This window comes from Prionailurus bengalensis, chromosome D1 (assembly GCF_016509475.1).
Source record: "Prionailurus bengalensis isolate Pbe53 chromosome D1, Fcat_Pben_1.1_paternal_pri, whole genome shotgun sequence".
NCBI lineage: Eukaryota > Metazoa > Chordata > Mammalia > Carnivora > Felidae > Prionailurus > Prionailurus bengalensis.
Window position 1 is genome coordinate 59,807,732 of NC_057346.1, and position 22,934 is coordinate 59,830,665.

Below are 22,934 nucleotides of genomic sequence, written 5' to 3' on the forward strand. Positions count from 1 at the left end.
TAAGCGTCCGACTTCAGCCAGGTCACGATCTCGCGGTCCGTGAGTTCGAGCCCCGCGTCGGGCTCTGGGCTGATGGCTCAGAGCCTGGAGCCTGTTTCCGATTCTGTGTCTCCCTCTCTCTCTGCCCCTCGCCTGTTCATGCTCTGTCTCTCTCTGTCCCAAAAATAAATAAACGTTGAAAAAAAAAAAAAAAAAAAAAGCCCGTGTGGGGACACCTGGGTGGCTCAGTCGGTTAAGATCTGACTCTTGATTTCAGCTCAGGTCATGATCTCATGGTTTGTGAGATGGAGCCCCATATCAGGGTCTGCAAGAACAGTGCAGGACCGGCTTGGGATTCTCTCTCCCTCTCTCTCTGCCCCTCCCCAACTTGTGTGTGTGTGTGTACATGCTCTAAAAAAAGAAACAACAAAGCCCATGTGAACTTACCCCTATGGTAGACGCCATATAGTCTGCACACATTTCTGCAAAGTCTCGCTCAAGAACTCCATAGTAGAGGCCATAGAAGAGGAGAGAAATGCCAAAGTCCATAGCATCTTCTGGTTTGATCCTGTAAGGGAAGCAGCATGGCCTGTAAGGCCTACCCTAAGATGCAACTGCTTTGGATTACTACTGTGGGACACATAAGGCAGCAACTAAAGTGGTAGGCTTTAAGGGTTAAAGCAAGCGTTGGCACACTAAGAACAAATCCAGCCTGCTACCTGTTTTTATATGGCTTGTTGGCACCATCTGAACAGGCTAGCACTGTGAGCTACAAAGACCAAGCCAAGGTATTCCCTAGTGCCCCTCTTCCCCACTCTGTTCCCAGTGCCTGTCTCCTCCAACTGGCAACCATGCCTTACAGCTGCCTAGGGCCCACTCTGGTTGGCACCTACATGTTGGGGACTCCACTGCTGGCAATCACTGGACACCAACCAGTGGAATTTCAGTCAGGAAGTTGGCAACTCACCAAATTGCCTCACCTCCAGCCAGCTGCCTAAGTTGAAATGACTGAGCAAGGGCACACCAGGACCTGGGTTGTCACTGGAACAGAGAGTGAAAATGATCCCAGTGGTCACACACCCCCTTGTAAGGCCCCTCCTTCTGAGAATGTCTCATCTGATGGCAAGTGGGCACAAAGCATGCCCACCATCTGAGACAGCCCATCCCTCAAACAAGGTAGGGCAAGGGAAGAGTTTCCCCTCTTGTTATACTACATATTATCCTAGACTTTGCCTTTTGTCCATAAAGTCTAAAATATGATTTGGCCCTTTACAGAAAAAGCTTGCCATCCACAGCTTTAGAAATAAAGATAAAGTCAGTCAGTTAGTAAATACATACATACCAGTTACCATAAAATTTTAGGTTGTATCTATACATATTCTGTATCATGTCATCAAAGTTAAATTTTGGTCCAAGTCTACTTCCTAAGAAGGACAAAGATCTTATCTGTATATTAAGAGGCTTGTTTTAATAATTCCAAGGACTAATAATTTGCAACCTTCAGTCTTTAAATGTTTATTATAGAAAACAACCTTTTTAAAAATATTTGTACCAGGAACTGTATGTGTTCACTTAAAGTCGTAAATTATATTTATCTTAAAAAGTTGAGTTTACTCATGAATCATGTAATATTTAACCTAGTAACTAGACATCAGGATCTTATACCAATTAACTCGATTAGTAGCATAAAAATGGTCAAGCCTCTCAATTCTGTTTTCTTCCTGGTATAGTTTATGCAAATAAAAAAGAACTGTAATTAAAAGAACAGCCGGGGTGCCTGGGTGGCTCAGTAGGTTAAGTGTCCGACATAGGCTCAGGTCATGATCTCACAGTCCGTGGGTTGGAGCCCCGCATCGGGCTCTGTGCTGTCAGTTCAGAGCCTAGAGCCTCCTTCAGATTCTGTGTCTCCCTCTCTTTCTGCCCCTCCCCCACTCACTCTCTGTCTCTCAAAAAAATGAATAAACGTTAAAAAAAAATTTTTTTTTAAAGAACAGCCATCTTGGGGAGCCTGGGTGGCTCAGTCGGTTAAGCATCCGACTTCAGCCTCAGGTCATGATCTCGTGGTTTGTGAGTTCGAGCCCCACATCAGGCTCTGTGTTCACAGCTCAGACCCTGGAGCCTGCTTCAGGCAGAGCCCTCTCTCTCTGCCCTTCTACCCGCTCACACGTACTCTCTAAAATAAACAAACATTTAAAAAAATTTTTTTAAGAATAGCCATCTTGGGGTGCCTGGGTGGCGCAGTCGGTTAAGCGTCCGACTTCAGCCAGGTCACGATCTCGCGGTCCGTGAGTTCGAGCCCCGCGTCAGGCTCTGGGCTGATGGCTCGGAGCCTGGAGCCTGTTTCCGATTCTGTGTCTCCCTCTCTCTCTGCCCCTCCCCCGTTCATGCTCTGTCTCTCTCTGTCCCAAAAATAAAATAAACGTTGAAAAAAAAATTAAAAAAAAAAAAAAAAAAGAATAGCCATCTTTAGTACAATGCAGAATCTTGATTTTTGTTTTTTTAACCACACAGGTTAGGAAGATATCTGGAAATATCTTGGTTTTCTTTGATAGGACATGTTAGACTCTATTCCAATGAGTTCCTATAAATCCTTGTGGAGCCTGTTATTGCTTGCAGCCTGTACTACCCGTGGAAGAAAGAATTCCACAGTATCCTCCCACTATATAAAGTAGGGCTTATTCCTTTCAGTTTCAAAAAGGCTCCTGGAGCACCGGGATGGCTCAGTCGGTTAGGCGTCTGACACTGGATTTTGGCTCTGGTTGTGATCTCACAGTGCGTGGGTTTGAGCCCTGCTTGGGATCCTCTCTCTTTCTCCTTCTCTCTGCTCTCTGCCCCTCTCCAGCTCTCTAAGTAGATAAATAAACTTAAAAAAAAAAAAAAAGGCTCCTGCCTACAGTGTGCCAAATTTGGGAAAGAGTCCAGTGGTGCTGACTTTAAATCTGAATCCTAAATCTGTAACTTCAAGTGCACTGTCCTAGGCTTAGGATTCCTCATGATCCACAGCCCACAGTCCCATCACCTCAGCCATGAGACCACATTTCCACTCTCTTCTGCCTTTACTTACTGTACCCTACAGTCTCAGAGTCCAGGATTTCTTGGCTTCTGCCTCAACTGGGAGTGAGGGGGCTTGTACGCTGACACGAATCTTTTTGAAATCTTATGACAATATGGAGTAACAGCCAGAATTTGACTCCTGGTAATATATCCTTAGGAAGCAACAAAACAATGTTATCTGAAACTGAAAAACACCCTAAGTGCCCAACAATGGAGCGGGAGTTAAATGCCCACAGGTTAACTTTCTAAAAAAGTGTGTCCTTAAAATCTGTGGAATGTCAGCTACGTTACAAGGCAGCAATTTTATTAGTATACTGCATCTAAATTGGGAGATTCTTAAAACTGGCGAGGGAAAGCTTTTGAGGTAGGGTGTTTCACACAGCCATCTGGGTGGTCTCATTCCCTCACATCCCAGCCCTGGAACTACTGTAAGGACTGTTATGGCCACCGCTCTGCTGTTTCCCGCCCTGTATACTTCTGGGTGAACCTACTGCCAGGTTCCAACTGTGTCACATGTTTGTCTAGGGGTTGACAAAAAACGTTTTGTGTAAAGGACTAGATAGTATTTAAGGTTTGTGACCTAAATAGTATTTGCCACAAATATTAAACTCTGCTGCTATAGTTTTATTGCAAAAAACAGCCATAGACAATGCATAAACAAATGAGTATTGCTGTGTTACAATAAAAACTTTCTTTACCTTAGAAAAAAACAGGAGGTAGACCAATTTGGCCCACAGGACAGTTTGCCAACTCCTAGTCTCCCTGAACATAAGACCACTCAGGTAGAGTGGACGCTGCAATAGATAGTACCAACATGGACAAGGAAAATTGCTCTGTTACAGTGATGAATGGAGTAATGGTAACTGGCTATAATCATTATTATGCTTACTTTTTTTTAATACTTTTTCATTACAATATAGATTCTTGGAAAATATCACCAATGATTTGGGACTCTAACTCTGTATGTCCAGACACTCCTTTCTCTTGGCCAGTGCAAATCAGGGAGGGCTCACCCTCCCCTATTCCCCAAAGCCCAAGTGTCCTATCCTTGGTGCCATGTCCCCCTTGTTAATATCTAGGACTTGCTCCAGGAAGAAAGGTACACCATACTGGCCCCTCCTCCCCAAACACAAGCAAAAACAAAAGCAAAGGATACTTACTTGAATAATAAATTGAGACCAAAGAGGGTAAACATGACAGCCATGTAGCCAACAATGCCTGTGGCATAGCTGATTTTATAGATCAACAGGAACCACTTATAAACCAACCTGGAGAAAGGAAAGAATATTAGCACAGCTGACACAGAAACTCTGGTCTAGGGGCCTCTGGATTACCAGAACCTCTTATTCACACATCAATGGAGAGAGCAGGTTCTTTGGTTAGGACTTACTGAGCAACTTTAGTTACTGTAATGGAGCTGGTCACTCCCTTAATGGTAGAAACACCTCCACATACCAGGGAGCTAGTGCTATTTTCCTGGTCCCAGACCAAGCAAAGAAAAGAAAGCCTTAAAAGGAGGTTTTGGCCTCAAAGAGCACAGCTGACCTCAGACAGCTATGTCATCTCAAATTCAGATTAGTTGGATAAGGAAGTGAAAACTACTAACTACAGCTATGCTCAGAAGGGAATAGGTGGGGAAGGCTAGTTGTTCTCGTCAGAAAAGAGAATTCAAGGGAAGATGAATAAGTAGAATCAGCTATAGGCTTTTCCAGTTGGGCATGGTTAACCTGAATACTGCTTTGCTCCTTTCCAGAGGCCAATAATGAAATGGTGTCTAATGGATTTGCTTCTGAAATGATTTTCTGGAGAAGAAGGGATAAGGAAGGAGGCACTCAAAGAATACCTTTGAATTGGATGTGTGTGGTGGGGGGGGGGGGCGGGGTGGAGTGGGGCTGTACAATGCTCGTGAAGGAGGAGGAGCAGTGCTCTCTAGAACCCTACAAAAAGGAGTGTGAAATCTGGTTGGCTGACCCCAGCCAGGTTCAGAGAGGAAAGATGGTTCCCTGAACGTAGCAGGGCCTTTTTAAATGCTATGGAGGCAGGTCCCTGATATCAGGAGCAACTACTCTATCTGTGGTGGGAGCAAAGGAACAATTTGCTTGAATAAACAACTCAAGCTTGCCTGGCTACTGAGGCCAAGTTACTGCCAACTGTGCTCCGCCTCAGGGAAGAAACTCAAGGTCCCTGCCTATGCCTCCCTGCTACAGCTAAGCAAGTGGTGATCAGTTCTCAAGAAAGGGAAAGGCCCCAAACATTTTACACAAAGCAAAACCCACACAGAGCTCCATTACCCAGGGTTTGCACTGATCAGATGGGAGTGAGATAGTGGAAAGGATGTGGAATTTTAGGTGGAATCTGGATAAAGTAAGTATTATTAGCTGGGTAATTCCAGGTAAGTCAAATCACCACTCTAAGACAAGTTTATTTTTTGTATTACAGGGGAAAACCATGATGCCTTCCTCAATGGATTGTACAGAACCCATTTCCTGGTGTATATAATACACGCTCAATAACTGCTACATGAATAAACGTGAATGTTTATGAAAGTGCTCTGAAATTATAAAGCACTATCAGATGTTAGTTATCGTGATAAAAAACTTCCCATGTTATAGACACATTTTCAGTCATTTTATCTACAAGTTGATACTGTTTGTTATTTAGTGATTCTTAAAGTGCTTTTTCACACTTTGTCTTCATATCACCCTATATGAGGTAGCAATTATCATCACATTTGTAAGGATAAAAAATTCAAGGCTCAGAAAGGTGAAGCCAAACAAGTCATATAATTAACAATTCGCAGGGCTGGGGTTTCCCATCCACATCCATCTGGCTCCAGAGCCTCTATCTTTTCTAACAGTCCTTAATGTAAACTACCATAGCCAGAGAGGAGCTTCTCAATCACCAACTTCACCTTGAAGATCAATTTTACCATATAAAATGATACTCAGAAGGCCAAAGGAAGACCTATAGTAAAGCAGAACATAAAATGCATGGGGAAAAGAGCAACTCGAAATTTGGAAGACTTTGGTTCAGGTAGTTACAACTTTGAGGCTGGCTATTTCCTCCGCTAGGCTCTCCTGGATCCGTACATACATCTCTCACAGCACTTACCAACTGCACTGAAACAGCTGCTTTCTTGTCCATCTCCTCCATTAAACCGAGCATTCCTTGAGGGCAGGGACCATGTCTTATCCAGTTCTGTATCCCCAGCGCTCAGCACAGGGCCTGACACATAGCAGGTGCTTGTTGAATGAATGAATGAATGAGAAAATCTCTCTCTCTGTCAAGTACAGATATTAAATGACCTCACAAGCTGGTTGGGAGGATCAAACTAGAAACGCATTTGGATAAAATGCAAAGAATAATACAGGCAGGGGCTGCTTTGTGACCCAAGAAGGAAGTATTATTTGTTGAAAAATTGCACATTTGCTGAGATTCATTCATTCAACAAAAATTTACAGAGTAGGCTCCTATGTGCCAGGCCCTGTGGTAGGGCCTGGATATACAGTGACAACCAAAATACATGTGGTTCCTGATCTCACAATTATAGTTTAGTGGGGGAGATAGACACTCAATATTTTGTGATAAGTTCTATGTTGGAAAACTACAGGGCCTATAAAAGAATACAATAGAAAATCTAATTTAGAGATTAGAGAGGGGTTCACACACACACACAAAAACATTTAAAATGAGACAATGATCACCAGAATTTGCTTACTTATTTTGGTTGCTTTTAATATAAATAAACCTTGATATAAACTCTAAGGTAAGCTACAGGGAAATATTTTATGATTTTTAATCTGTGAAGGGGGGATAGTTCTCCCAATCAGCTTGTTTTGGTGGAACCCCATGCCAAGTAATCTTGGCAAATAAAAGTTACAATTTTTTCAGTCTAAACCCATTCCAACCCCAATGCATTCCAACCCATTAGCTTCAGGAAACCTAGCTCCTCTTCCCCACTACCTAATCTCTCACCTTGGGGTTGTCTGTACTAGAGGTTTTCGGGTGGCTCGGAAGGTGACAAAAGCTGTGACAGCAGAGAACAAGATCCAGATCACTAGGAACCTCCACCAGTGCAGCTTCACTGTGAAATAGAGGGGAACAACCCACATCTGAAAGAGGGTCACCATCTGAAACACAAACACAAGCACTTCAGCTCTAGCCAGCTCCCTCTGTAGCTCTATCCACAAGTCCATTTCAGCCTGATCCTCTCCTAGATTTCCAAATTTGGACAGAGGCACCTCTTAGTGATCCAACTTAGAAACCTAGGACCATGCCTGACACCTCCCTTTCACCCCTCACCTAACTGTTGTATATATTCTTTCCTTTCCAGGTGAGCCCTTGCCAGCTCTTGCCAGCCATTGCCTGCCCTTGCCTGGCTCACTGCAATGACCTCTTTATTCAATCTCCCTGCATTCAGTGTCTCCCTCTCCAATCTACCGTTTCCAGGAGTCTGGAATGGTAATTCTAACATACAGTCTTTCTTTTCTTTTCTTCTCTTTCCTTTTCTTTCTCTCTCTTCTTCCTTCCTCCCTCCCTCCCTTTCTTTCTTTTTCTCTCCCTCCCACTCTCTCTTTCTTTCTTTTTTAAGTACGCTTCACACCCAGTGCATGGCCCAACGTGGGGCCTGAACTCACGACTCTGAGATCAAGACCTGAGCTGAGATCAAGAGTCAGATGCTTAAGTGACTGAGCCGCCCAAGTGTCTCTCTAATATATAGTCTTGAACATGTCATTCCCTTGCTTACAACCCTCTAATGGTCCCCTACATACAGGGTAACACCCAACATCCTTAGGCAGTCAAATCCCCACTACCCTACTATTCTGGATTGAACAAAGGCATAATCAGGAATAAGTCTAGGCATCAGTGTAAAAGAAATAAAAAAATATTGCCTTGCTTTGTAACTCTTAGGCTTAAAGCTCTAAGGGTGTAAAGCTACTCATCTCACATCATGAACAAAAGAGAGAAAGGAAAAAGGAAAGAAAAGGAAGAAGGAAGAAACAGAGAGAGGGAGCAATTTAGGGACAGGGTTAGGCCCTTTAAACCAGATGGCCCAGAAGAACCCCAAAAGACCTAGATTCTAATTCTGTCTGCCTCCAACTCACTGGGTCACCCAGGAAGGTTCTTCCTCCTTGAGGGAAAGGCTTGACTTGATTTTTCAAACCCCTTCAAGTTCTAACATGCTAAGGTTCTTCTGTTAAGCAGCCTTGTATCTCAGATTTCCTGGGAGAGCGAAGGAAGCGTTCAGTAAGTACATCAAGAATTTAGTTTGCATTTAATGGAAAGAGAAATGCAGAAATAAACATGACCCTTAGTCCCTGTTCTCAAGGAGCTAATAGTCTAGCAGCAAGAGAAAAATATAAATCAAACCTTTGATTAATGATTCTATTAATCTTTAGATGCTTTTTAGAAGTTCAAATAGAGGGGTGCCTGGGTGGCTCAGTCGGTTGATCCAATTTCAGCTCAGGTCATGATCTTATAGTTCGTGAATTCGAGCCCTGCATTGGGCTCTGTACTGACAGCTGGAAGCCTGGAGCCTGCTTCAAATTCTGTCTCTCCCTGGGGCGCCTGGGTGGCGCAGTCGGTTAAGCGTCCGACTTCAGCCAGGTCACGATCTCGCGGTCCGTGAGTTCGAGCCCCGCGTCAGGCTCTGGGCTGATGGCTCAGAGCCTGGAGCCTGTTTCCGATTCTGTGTCTCCCTCTCTCTCTGCCCCTCCCCCGTTCATGCTCTGTCTCTCTCTGTCACAAAAATAAATAAACGTTGCAAAAAAAAAATTTTTTTAAAAAAAGAGAAAAAAAAAATTCTGTCTCTCCCTATTTCTCTGTCCCTCCCCCACTTGTGCTCTGTCTCTCTTTGTCTCTCTCTCTCTCAAAAATAAACATTAAAAAAATTTTTTTTAAGTTCAAATAGAAACCATTAAAGAATGACTAAACATGGGCACCTGGGTGATTCAGTCAGTTAAGCATGAGATGGGCTCAGGTCATGATCTCATCATTCCCAAGTTCAAGCCCTGCTTCAGGCTCTGTGCTGACAGCTCAGAGCCTGGAGCCTGCTTTGGATTCTGTTATCTCCCTCTCTCTCTGCCCCTCCCCCACTTGCACACTCTGTCTCTCTCTCAAAAATAAACATTAAAAAATTTTAAAAAATTAAAAAAAAAAAAAAAAAAAAAAAGAACGAGGGGTGCCCAGGTGGTTCAGTTGGTTAAGTGTCCGACTTTGGCTCAGGTCATGATCTCATGGTTCGTGAGTTTGAGCCCTGTGATGGGCTCTGTGCTGACAGCTCAGAGCCTGGACCCTGCTTCAGATTCTGTGTCTCTTCTCTCTCTGCAACCCTCCCCTGCTCATGGTTTGTCTGTCTCTCTCTCTCTCTTAAAAATAAATAAACATTAAAAAAAAACTTAAAAAAATAATAAATAAAAAAGAATGAAAAACAAGGTAGAATAATACACTGAAATGACCAGAGATTTTAGAATTAAAGAGATCTAGATATGAATCTCAATACAGCTATTTACTGTATTACCTTAGGCAAGTCACTTAACCCTGATAAGTCTCAGTTTTCTGAACTGTAAAATGGGATTAACAGCATCTACTCTCAAAAGATTGTATAGGTTAAGTGAATTAATTCATGGAAAGTTCTTGGAACAAGGCCCAACAAAGTAAGCATTTAATATAGGTAATGTAATAAATACAATGTAAGTATTCAATATATAATAGCTCTTATATAAAAAAACAAGTAGAGTGCATAATTCATAGTAAGCATTCAGTAAATGAGAGCTCTTATTATGGCTTCACATTATCAAAACTGCATAAAGTCAACTGTCATAAGGGAGCAAAGACTGCAGTTGGCAACCAAAATAATCAACATATTGAAAGTGGTGGGGTTATAATGAGAAAGAGACAAAAGAAACAAACAAACAATAGAAAAGATCAATGAAACAAGAGCTGGTTGTTAGAATAAACCTTTAGCCAGAAACATCAAGAAAAAAAAAGGACCCAAATAAAATCAGAAACAAAAAAGAAATAACAACTGACACCACAAAAATACAAAGAACTTAAGAGACCACTACAAAAAAATTATATACCAAAAAAACTGGACAACCTAGAAAAACTGAATAAACTCCTAGAAACATACAATCATCCCATATTGAACCTGGCACAAACAGAAAATCTGAGACCAATTACTAGTAATGAAATTGAATCAGTAATCAAAAACCTACCATAAAATAAAAACCAAGGACCAGATGGCTTCACAGGTAAATTCTACCATTTAAAGACAAGTTAATACCTATCTTCCTCAAACTATTTGAAAGATAAGAAAAGGAAAGAAAGCTTCTCTATGAGGCCAGCATTACCTTGATACCAAAACCATACAAAGATGCTACAAAAACCAACCAACCAAACAAACAAACAAAAAAACAAAAAAACCTCCACCAAACAAACAAAAAAAAACCCCACCTATAGGCCAATATCCTGAATGCACACGGATGTAAAAACTCAACAAAATATTAGCAACCACATTCAACGACCAAAGGACAGTGCACCATGATCTGGTGGGACTTATTCTGGGGATACAAGGATGATTAAATATTCACAAATCATATTCGACATTAACAAAATAAAGGATAAAAATCATAGGATCATCTCAATAGATGCAGAAAAAGCATGTGACAAAATTCAATATCTATTCATGATAAAAACTCAACAAAGTAGGGATACAGAAAACATACCTCAACATAGTAAAGGCCATATATGACAAACCCACAGCCAACATCATACTCAATGGTGAAAAAACAAAAGCTTTTTCTCTAAGATCAGGAACATGACAAGAATATCCACTCTTGCCACTTTTATTCAACATAGTACTTGAAGTCCTAGCCATAGCTATCAGACAAGAAAAAGAAATAGAAGGCATCTAGATTGGTAAGGAAGAAGTTAAACCAACACTATTTGTAGATGACATGATAGTATACATAAAAAACTGTTAGAAGTAATATATGAATTCAGTAAAGTCAGGATAAAAATTAAATATACAGAAATCTGTTGCCTTTCTATATACTAGTAATGAAGAAGAAAGAGAAAATAAGAAAAAATTCCACTTACAATTGCACCAAAAGAATAAAATACCTAGGAATAAATTTAATTAAGGAGGTGAAATACCTGTACTATGAAAACTATAAGACATTGATGAAACAAACTGAAGACAACACAAATGGAAAAATATTCCATGCTCATAGATTGGAAGAATATTGTTAAAATGTCCATACCAACCAAAGCAATCTACAGATTCAACATAATCTGTACCAAAACACCAATAGCATTTTTCACAAAACTAGAATGCAAAGACACCAAACAGCCAAAATAAAATTTGTATGGAATTGCAAAGACACCAAATAGCCAAAGCAATTTTGAGAAAGAAAAACAAAGCTGGAGGCTTCACAATCCCAGGTTTCAAGATATACTATAAAGCTACATTAATCAAAACAGTATGGTAGTGGCACAAAAACAAACATACAAATTGTTCCAATTTCAGTATATGTGCTCCTGAAGCAAGCACAGCAGACACATAAATCAACAGAACAAAAGAAAGAGTACAGAAATAAACCCATGCTTGTATAGTCAATTAATCTATGACAAAGAAGGCAAGAATATTCAATGGGGTGAAGACAGTCTTTTCAATATTTGGTGCTGGGTATCCAAAGGATACAGGTGTGCTGTTTTGAAGGGGCACATGCACCCCAATGTTTATAGCAGCACTATTGACAATAGCCAAAGTATGGAAAGAGCCCAAATGCCAATCGACAGATGAATGGATAAAGAAAATGTGGTATATATATACAATGGAGTACTACTCAGCAATCAAAAAGAATGAAATCTTGCCATTTGCAACAACATGGATGGAACTAGAGTGTATTATACTAAGTGAAATTAGAGAAAGACAAATATCGTGTAACTTCACTCATGTGTGGAATTTAAGTTAGAAAACAGATGAACATAAGGGAAGCAAAAATAATATAAAAACAGGGAGGGGGACAAAACATAAGAGATTCTTATAGAGAACAAACAGGTTGTGGGGTGGGGGATGGGCAAGGGTCATTAAGGAGGGCACTTGTTGGGATGAGCACTCGGTGTTACACATAGGGGATGAATCACTGGATTCTACTCCTGAAATCATTATTGCACTATATGCTAACTAACTTGGATGTAAATTAAAAAAAAAAAAAAAAAAAAAAAGCTTGGGGGAGGTGCCTGGGTGGCTCAGTTGGTTAAGCATCAGACTTCGGCTCAGGTCATAATCTCACAGTTTGTGAGTTCAAGCCCCGTGTCAGGCTCTGTGCTGACAGCTCAGAGCCTAGAGCTTGCCTCAGATTCTGTGCCTCCCTCTCTCTCTGCCCTCCCCTGCTCACACTCTGTCTCTGTCTCTCTCAGAAATAAACATTAAAAAAATTTTTTTAGGGGCGCCTGCGTGGCGCAGTCGGTTAAGCGTCCGACTTCAGCCAGGTCACGATCTCGCGGTCCTTGAGTTCGAGCTCCGCGTCGGGCTCTGGGCTGATGGCTCAGAACCTGGAGCCTGTTTCTGATTCTGTGTCTCCCTCTCTCTCTGCCCCTCCCCCGTTCATGCTCTGTCTCTCTCTGTCCCAAAAATAAATAAACGTTGAAAAAAAAAATTAAAAAAAAAATTTTTTTTTAAATAAAGAAATATGAAAAAAATTGGTGCTGGGAAAACTGGACAGCTTACATGCAAAAGAATGAATGAAATTGGACCATTTTCTTATACCATACACAAAAATAAACTCAAAATGGATTAAAGACCTACATGTGAGAATTGAAACCATAAACCTCCTAAAAGAAAACACAGACAGTAACTTCTCTGACATCAACCTCAGAAATGTGTTTCTACATATGTCTCGTCAGCCAAGAGAAACAAAAGCAAAATTAAACTATTTAGACTACATCAAAATAGAAAACTTCTGTACAGCAAACAAAACCATCAATAAAATGAAAAGGCAACCTACTGAAAGGGAGAGGGAATTTGCAAATGATATATCTGATAAGGGGCTAATATTCAAAATATACAAAGCACTTTACAACTCAACAGCAAAAAAACAATCTGATTAGAAATGGACAGAAGGGGCACCTGGGTGGCTCAGTCAGTTAAGCATCAGACTCTTGGTTTTGGCTCAGGTCATGATCTCACAGTTTGTGAGTTTGAGCCCTGCTTCATGCTCTGCGCTGACAGCACAGCACAGAGCCTGCTTGGGACTAACTCTCTCACTCTCTCTCTCTCTGTCTCTCACTCTCTCTGCCCCTCCCCTCTCTCAAAATAAATAAATAAACATTTAAATAAATTAAAGAAAGAGAGAAAGAAAGAAGAGGAGGCGCCTGGGTAGCTCAGTCGGTTAAGCATCTGACTTTGGCTCAGGTCATGATCTCATGGTTCGTGAGTTTGAGTCACGCATCGGGTGAGCTTGAGCCCCGCTTCGGGTAAGCCCCACCCCTCTCTCTCTCTCCCTCTCTGCCCCTCACTCACTTGCGCCCGACCCCCCAAAAAAAATAGAAAAGAAAAGGAAAAGGAACCCTCTTACACTGTTGGTGGAATATAAATTGGTGCAGCCACTGTTAAAAACAGGATGGAGGTTCCTCAAAAAATTCAAAATAGAAATACCAGTAATTCCACTCCTAGATATTTACCCAAAAAAACCCAAAACACTAATTTGAAAAGATATCTGCACCCCTATGTTTAGTGCAGGAGTACTTACAGTAGCCAAGATATGGAAGTAACCCAAGTGTTCACTGGTAGAAGAATGGATAAAGAAGATGTGGTGTATATATATCTTTATATCTATATCTATATCTATATCTATATCTATATCTATATCTATATCTATATCTATATCTATATCTATCTATATCTATATCTATATAGATATGTGTGTGTGTATATATATACATATACATACATATACACAATGGAATATTATTCAGCCATAAAAAGGGAGATCTTGGGGCACCTGGGTGGCTCAGGTGGTTAAGCTTCTGACTCTTGATTTTGGCTCAGATCATAATCTCAGAGTCTTGCGACTGAGCCCTGAGTCGGCCTGTGAGCTGGGCATGGAGCCTGCTTAAGATTCTATCTCCCTCTACTGCTCGTGCTGTCTCTCTCAAAAAAAACAAAGAAACAAAAAACAAAAAAAATGGGGGAGGGGGGATCTTGCCATTTTTGACAACATGGATACACCTAGAGGGTATTATGCTAAGCGAACTCAAACACAGAAAGACAAATACCATATGATTTCACTTATATATAGAATAAAAAAAAAAAACCCAACAAAACAAATGAACAAACAAAAAGCAGAAACTGACTCAAACAGAGAGAACCAACTGAAGACTGTCAGGGGGGAAGGAGATAGGGGGATGGGCAAATGGATGAAGGCGAGTAGGAGATACAGAATTCTAATTATGGAATGAGTAAGTCACAGGGATAAAAGGTACACCATATGGAATATAGTCAATGGTATTGTAATAGTGTTGTATGGTGATAGATAGATACTACGCTCACACTTGTAGCGAGCATAGCGTAACATATAGACTTGTGGAATCACTATGTTGTAAACCTGAAACTGATGTAAAGTATGTGTCAATTTATATACTGCAATAAACAATATTTTAAAAATCACCAAAACCTCCAGGGGGAAAACAAGTGGTAGGGTCATAGCAATTTCTTTATAATTCTTAATTTTCCTTTCCAGGAAAAATAAATTATCTAAAAACATAAACCAAGGATTTGAGGCTACTTTCAGGTACCTGGACACTCTCTGGGAAGCCTGAAAAGCCAGATTCTGTTCAGGGCCTAGACAGCAGTACCTGATAAGCGGCAAAGCAAAGCAGCTGAGTAAACAGAATAGCCTCCCATGACAAAACTGTTAGGTTACAATTTTGCCTAGTTGATTTCTACTATAGTATTTATTAGCATTTTTGCTTAATTTAATAAGTAAACTGAAGCTTCTTCATTAAGGAAGGTATTTTTAGTGGCAGCTTGGCAATATGTAAATGATGGAGTTACCCAAGATTTTCAGAACACTGTCAGGGACTCTGGTGCCACCTGCTGGCAATACTTTACACAGACACATTAGGTTAAATCATTTGTTCAAGTGCACGAAGTAATGGAAAGCTTTTGCCCCTAATTTCTCTTCCAGGATTTGAGATAATGAGACAAATACATGAATTGAGCAGCCATCAAGCACAATCAGCAAAGCATCAATTACTAACATGAGACTTCAGAGGAAAGATGTAGCACTGTGGGCAAGAGCCATTAGGAAGACTGCCTGGAAGAGGCAGAGCTCTTGTCTAGTTCTGAAGGGGCTTGGATTTGACCAGCTGGAGGGGAAAACTGAAAGCCATTTACTTTTCTTTCCCTGAGTCTACAAATACAAAACTGAAGTGAAGACTAACCTGAAACCTATTCATTGATCCATTCTGCAAACATTTACTGAGGGACAATCCCAGCTTCTCCAATCTGGAAAATAAGAATAGCTCTATCTCACCTATCTCTCCACAAGTTTATACAGTTGAAATGCTGATGTTAGATGCTAACAATAAGAGCTAGATGATATTTTGGGAAGGCAAGCTGGTGCAGCCACTCTAGAAAACAATATGGAGGTTCCTCAAAAAACTAAAAACAGAACAACTACCCTACGATCCAGCAATTGCACTACTAGGCATTTATCCAAGGGATACAGGTGTGCTGTTTCGAAGCGGCACATGCACCCCCATGTTTACAGCAGCGCTATTAACAATAGCCCAAGTATGGAAAAAGCCCAAATGTCCATTGATGGATGAATGGATAAAGAAAATGTGGTGTGTGTACACACACACACACACACACACACACACACGAGTATTACTCGGCAATCCAAAAGAATGAAATCTTGCCATTTGCAACTATGTGCATGGAACTGGAGGGTATTATGCTAAGTGAAATTAGTCAGAGAAAGACAAAAATCATATGACTTCACTCATATGAGGACTTGAAGAGACAAAACAGATGAACATAAGGGAAGGGAAACAAAAATAATATAAAAACAGGGAGGGGGACAAAACAGAAGAGACTCATAAATATGGAGAACAAACAGAGGGTTACAGGAGGGGGTGCGGGAGGGGGGAATGGGCTAAATGAGTAAGGGGCACGAAGGAATTTACTCCTGAAATCATTGTTGCACTATATGCTAACTAATTTGGATGTAAATTAAAAAAAAAAAAAAAAGAACTAGATGATATTTAAATGGACTTTTAGATTTTTTTCATCTCAGAAGCTATAATTCATGAAAAATCAGAAAAGAGCTCCCAGATCAATCCTCCCCTGGGCACCAGCTGCCTTTCCAATCTTCTCATGAGTGGTGCTTTTGGCTTTCGGGATTCTTATCACGTCTGTATTTCCTTATGTTGTGGGGGTAGTGATTACCTACCATGCTTGGCTGAAAAGGAATATAAAGGATGAATTGAAAACTACATAGCCAGCTAGTAGAGCAAAGCACGAGACTCACAGCTAACAGAACAATCAGCTTGAAAAAAATGCTGATAAATGGAGAGAGGTCAACCGGAAGAAGGTGTCTGGGATATGCTTCACAGCTCTGATCAATAATTTCATGAATGATTTGGATGAAAATGCAGAGGACCTGCTTACCAAACTGTGGACAGCATAATGTTTAAGAGCTGGGAAGAACAAGATAGTGAACATGGAAGAAACAAGCAAGGTCCAAAATGAATAAAGCTTGTTTCTAGAGTTCTTCTAGCTCTAAGATTCTAAGGGCTAATAAGTCAAAATGAAGAACAAAAACCATATAATGAAACCAAACCAACTACCAAGTATAGGATGGAAAAGGAATGGCTTAATAGCAGTTCATGTGGAACAGATCTAGGGGTTTCAGTTGACCACAAATTGCCAGGGAATATATGCCAAAAGGGCTGCTGCCAAAAAAGTCAAGGCAACCTTACGCTTTTTAACTAGGAGTATGTCCAGAATGAATGAGGCAGCAAGCAACTCTACTGTTCTCTGCTCTGTCAAAGCATCCTTAGGGCCCTGGGATTAGGTCTTGAGACCACAACGTACAAAGAATACGACAAAGAAAAGTGGCCATAAGGGAGCAGCCAGGATTTGGTCTAGAAACCAAATTACATAAAGACCAGCTGAAAGCCTAGGATAACAGGCCTGGGGAACTACAGGAAGGCACAGCTATTACTTTCAGTTATCTGAAGACTGTCCAGAGGCCCAGTAAGCTCAAATATTCAGTGTAGTTCTGTGATCAATTATGACTCCACACATTGCTGGAATACTCTACAGGGCAGAAACTTAGTTGGAAATTGCCTCCTACCACAGCCCTGGCACAGTCAACCTTACCACATGAGGCAGACCATTCCATTGCTAATAGATGTGCTAGATAGTTCTTCCCTGATGCCAACCTGAAAAATCTGCCTTTGTGTACCTTCTGCCTCTGGGTCCAACTCTTGTCCTTTAGAGTGCCACGCAGTACATTTACTTCCTGTTTCTTTCTTTTTTTTTTAAAGTAGGTTTCACAAACAGGGCAGAGTCCAACACAGGGCCTGAACTCATAACCCTGAGATCAAGACCTGAGCTAAGATCAACGCCTAACCAACTGAGCCACCCAGGCGCCTGCCCTACTTCCTATTTCTTACAACTACTCTTCTAATAACTAAAATTTCATCTTTTCCCCCAAGTCGTCTTCTCTCCCACCAAGAGTCAGTCAAGCAGTAATTTAACACTTACTGAGCACTTACTGTACACCATGCTAAGTAAGGACTGCAGAATCCAGAGATAAAAAACAAAACTTCCTCAAGAACTTAAATCTACTGAGGAGAGAAAACCAATTATAATGCAGTATGATAAGTGCTATAATGCATTAAGCCCTGGTGGCCAAGAAAGTAGAGGAGAAGCTTTCACTCAACATGGGGGAACCAAGGAAGTCTTCCTGAAGAAAGCAACCTTGGATCTCTGTCCTAATGGCCTAGTAGGTGTAAGTAGAGAAAGGCATCATGATGAGTGTTCCAAGACAAGGAAACGTGGTATATTTGAGAAAATACAACTAATGTTTGAGGGAGGTGTGAGAAATGAGCCTAAAGAGTAGGCAAGGCTCAGAGAAAGCTGATGTATGCATCACACTTAGGAAGTTTTTATTACAGTCGGAGAAGGAAAGTTTTTCCTTCTCATAGAAAGCAGATTAGCACCACCCTTCCCCATCTTAGTCCACATTCTCTAGCCACATTGTATTCACCCTCTTAATGTGTTGGTCTGATAAAAATCTATAGTACTTTAAAAAAAATTTTAACATTTACTTTTGAGAGACAGAGAGAGGCAGAGTATGAGCAGGGGAGGGACAGAAAGAGAGGGAGACAAAATTCGAAGCAGGCTGCAGGCTCCGAGCTGTCAGCACAGAGCCTGACGTGTGGCCCGAACTCACAAACCTGATCATGACCTGAGCAAGATCATGACCTGAGCCGAAGTTGGATGCTCAACGGGCTGAGCTACCCAGGTGCCCCAAATCTATAGTACTTTAAAGATTTCTACGTAGGAGATTTTGCCACTCCTCCATCCCAGGTGGGAATAGCAGTTCAGGGGATAGGAGTTTGAAAAGATACTGTGTTTAGTAATAGAGATGATGAAAGCTTCTCCTTGGAGATCTTTAAAAATAGGATAGATACTTTTCCAGGCATAAACTTACTCCTTCCCCTGACCTCCCTGAGGGAGCTAAGGACTAAGTGATATTAGACTCTGAACAGATGATGAAAACTGAGCTAGAGAGAAGCCAAAAAGCAAGCTGGGCCTGGGCTAGGTTTCCAGTCCCGATCTTCTGTCTCCCAAGTCCTGCCTCCCTGGTACCATTCACTTCTGAGTTTGTGATAAAACGCTGGAAAGGCTGAGGAGGCAATATGATGTAGCCAGTAAAGGGGATGGGGAAGGATGGATTTGGGCAAAAGGGAAAAATCAAGGAAAAATCAAGGGAGTTAAAAACAGAAATGACCATGGCAGAAACTGACAATTTGCTGAAGTTTTTGAGAAACTTCAAAAATTGGCTGAGTGCTCTCATGAAAAGAGTGCTTAACCAAGAATAAGATTTTGGTTTTATATCCAGCTCCCCAATTTAATGGTTATGTGCTCCTGGCAAATCTCTTCAGGATTTTACCCTCTGGTTTACTAATCTGAAAAAGGGAGATATATCCCTGTCCTCACTATCATATAAAGCTGTCATGAGGTTCCAATGAGATATCAGATGAGAAAAGTATTTTTTAAAATACCAACAAATTGAAACTATACGCAGCTTAAGGTAGTATTACTACTGCTGCTGTTCTAGAAAAGAACAGTACTCTGACATTGAAATACAGAGAACAGTAGGACCTTTTGTTCCCAAATAGCAGGTAATTTTGACGAAGTTTTTCTTCTTTTAATTTAAAGGATGGACTTGAACTCCTAAGTTACAAGGAGATGTTTGATACTTTTCACAGTGAAACCAGTCGATTGGCATACTTGCTCATAATCAGCCTAATGACTGGCAACATCCATGCTGCTCTAGGACAGCGCTTCTCATAAGGGGTGAATTTCCTCCCCAGGTGACATTTGGCAAAGTCTGGAGACATTTTTGGTTGTCATTACTGGGGGAGGAAATGCCAGTGGCATCTAGTAGGTAGAGGCCAGGCATGCTGCTAAACATCCTACAATGCACATGACAGTCCCCCACAAAATAAAGAATCATCTGGCCCAAAATGTGAATAATTTCCCTATTGAGAGACCTGGTCTAGGAGAACAGAGCTAGTGTTTTTCCACTCCATGGTCATGTGTGCCCACTGAAAGGGTGGGGTGCCAACTAGCACCAGTGAAGAACAGAATATTTCATTCATTTGAGAGAAACAGAGACTTATCAATTAATTCCATCATTCCTCAACATGCCATAAGAACCATTTTTTTTTTTTTTTTTTTAAAGCTCTGACAGCTAAGCTCAAACAGTTCATGTTTCTACGTCCCTCTCCTTTACACAACATTCTCTGGGGAGTTATTTTGATTCTTTTTTATTCCCATTCTTCGTCCCACAAACATTCTAATGTGTTTAACATGTATATTTTTTGTTCTTACAAACTATTTTTTGTGCATGTCTTTTGATTTATTAGTTGGCACTAATAAATTTGTTTCTGTTTGTTACATTTTCCACTCAGTACTCTGCTTTTAAGATCCACAAGCCCTTATGGGTAAATCTTATGTGCTGCAAGGCAGCATCATGATTTGGATCCACCACATTTTACCTTTTTATTCAGACACATATAGCCAGATTGCCTTCAACTCTTCAATTAACTGCCATAATTAACATTTAAATGAACCCCTTCTCACGTGTCCCTTGAGGCTATGCCACAGGTAGGTATATATTCCAGCTGACTGAATAGTGCCACAGTGCTCTCCATGATGCCTGCCCTAGTCTTCAGACCTATAAAGAACACACAAAAGTTCCTAAAGTCTCTGATACCTGCCAATAGTTGGACATATCCAGCTTTCTAGTTTTTAGCCAATCTAATAGGTGTACAGTGATATCTCACTGCTGTTTTAACAAGTGTTTTTCTAATTACTAAGGACCTAAATGTGAGACCTGAAAGCCATAATACTCCTAAAAAAAAAAAAACAAAACCAAAAACAAAACATAGATAGTAATCTCTTAGACATCAGCTTTAGCAACATTTTTCTAGATATGTCTCCTCAGGCAAGGAAGCAAGAGCAAAAATAAACTATTTGGGCTACAACAAAATAAAAAGGTTTTACACAGCAAAGGAAACCATCAACAAAATGAAAAGGCAACTTATTATATGGGAGAAGATATTTGCAAATGATATATCTGATAAGGGGTTAATACCCAAGATATATAAAGAACGTATACAGCTCAACACAGAGGAGGAGGAGGGGGAGGGGGAGGGGGAGAATAAAGTAATCTGATTAAAAATGGGCAGAAGAGGGGCGCCTGGGTGGCTCAGTCGGTTAAGCATCCGACTTCAGCTCAGGTCACGATCTCGCAGTCCGTGGGTTCGAGCCCTGCGTCGGGCTCTGGGCTGATGGCTCAGAGCCTGGAGCCTGCTTCCGATTCTGTGTCTCCCTCTCTCTCTGCCCCTCCCCCGTTCATGCTCTGTCTCTCTCTGTCCCAAAAATAAATAAACGTTGAAAAAAAAATTAAAAAAAAAAAATGGGCAGAAGACCCAAACAGACATTTTTCCCAAGAAGACACACAGATGGCCAACAAGTACATGAAAAGATGTTCAACATCACTAGTCATCAGGGAAATGCAAATCAAAACCAAAGTGAGATATCACCTCACACAGTCAGAATGGCTAGTATCAAAAAGAAATAACAAGGAATGTGGAAAAAAAAAAAAAAAAAAAGGGAAGCCTAGTGCACTGTAACTAGGTGCAGCCACTGTGGAAAACAGTGTGGAGGGTCCTAAAATAATTTAAAATAGAAATACCACATGATCCAGTGATTCCACTATTGGTTTCTCACCCACCCACCCCCTAAAAAAGAAACCAGTAATTTGAAAAGATATGTGCAACATCTAAGTTTATTGCAGCATTATTCACAGCAGTTAAGATATGGAAGCAACTTAAGTGTCCAATGATAGACAAATGAATAAAGGAGATGCACTGTGTGGTGTGTGTTTAATATTATGCAGCCATTCAAAAATAATGAACCCTTATCATTTGTGACAACATGGATGGACCTTGAGGGTATCATGCTTAGTGAAATAAGTCAGACAGAGAAAGACAAATACCATATAATTTAACTTACATGTGGAATCTAAAAAACAAACAAAACAAATGAACAAACAAAAAAGAAAGAGACTCATAAATAATAAATACAGAGAATAAACTGGTGGTTGCCAGAGGAAAGAAGAATGGGGGGGATGGGTAAAATAGATGAAGGGGATTAACAGGTACAAACTTTCAGTTATAAAATAAATAAATCAGGAGATTGAAAAGTAGAACAGGGGCACCTGGGTGGCCAGTCGTTTAATGGGGCAACTCGCGATTTTGCTAAGGTCATGATCTCACAGTTCCTGGGACTGAGCTCCATGTCAGGCTCTCTGATGACAACACGGAGCCTGGTTAGGATTCTCATTCTCTCATTCTCTCATTCTCTCTCTCTCTCTCTCTCTGCTCCTCCCCATCTTGCACACATGCTCTGTCTCTCTTTCTCTCTCTCAAAATATATAAATAAACTTAGAGGCACCTGGGTAGCTCAGTCAGTTAAGCGACTGACTCCTGCTTTCGGCTAGGGTCGTGATTTCACAGTTTGTGAAATCAAGCCCCACATCAGGCTCTGTGCTGACAGTGTGGAGCCTCCTTGGGATTCACTGTCTCCCTCTCTCTGCCCCTCCCCCACTTGCATTCTCTCTCTCTCTCTCTCTCTCAAAATAAACATTTATAAATAAATAAATAAAAATACAACACAGGGAATACAGTTAATAAGATTGTAATAATGTTGTATGGTGACACTTACTAAATATACTTATCATGATAAGCACTGTGTAATGTATGCAACTGTCGAATGACTATGTTGAACACCTGAAAATAATATAACATTCTGTATCAACCATACTTCAATAAAAATTTTAAGGTAATTGAAATATCAAATATAAAAACTAGTCAATAATATGAACAATTGATAGAAGAAACCAAATGACTAGTAAGAAAAAAACACTCAACCTCACTAATAAAGAAATGATTAATTATTTTTACCCTATTAGATTGACAAAGATTATTAAAAATACTGATGATTCCCTATATTCTCTTTAATACTGGGTAACAGCACCATTAACTTCTGTTGGTGGGACTGTAAATTGCTATAACTTTTTGGGAAG

General features: G+C 40.7%; 1 protein-coding gene across 2 annotated transcripts in view; it reads right to left on the reverse strand.

Moving 5' to 3' along the window:
* RNF121 (ring finger protein 121) overlaps positions 1-22,934 on the reverse strand; it is an 82,228-nt gene that overhangs the window by 13,129 nt on the left and 46,165 nt on the right. For both annotated transcript variants that reach the window (XM_043580346.1, XM_043580345.1), the window contains exons 4-6: positions 7,009-7,163; positions 4,194-4,301; positions 427-547 (exon numbers count right to left, since the gene is read on the reverse strand). In XM_043580346.1, the coding sequence (XP_043436281.1) occupies positions 427-547; positions 4,194-4,301; positions 7,009-7,163 (384 nt within the window). The remainder of the gene's footprint in view (positions 1-426; positions 548-4,193; positions 4,302-7,008; positions 7,164-22,934) is intronic.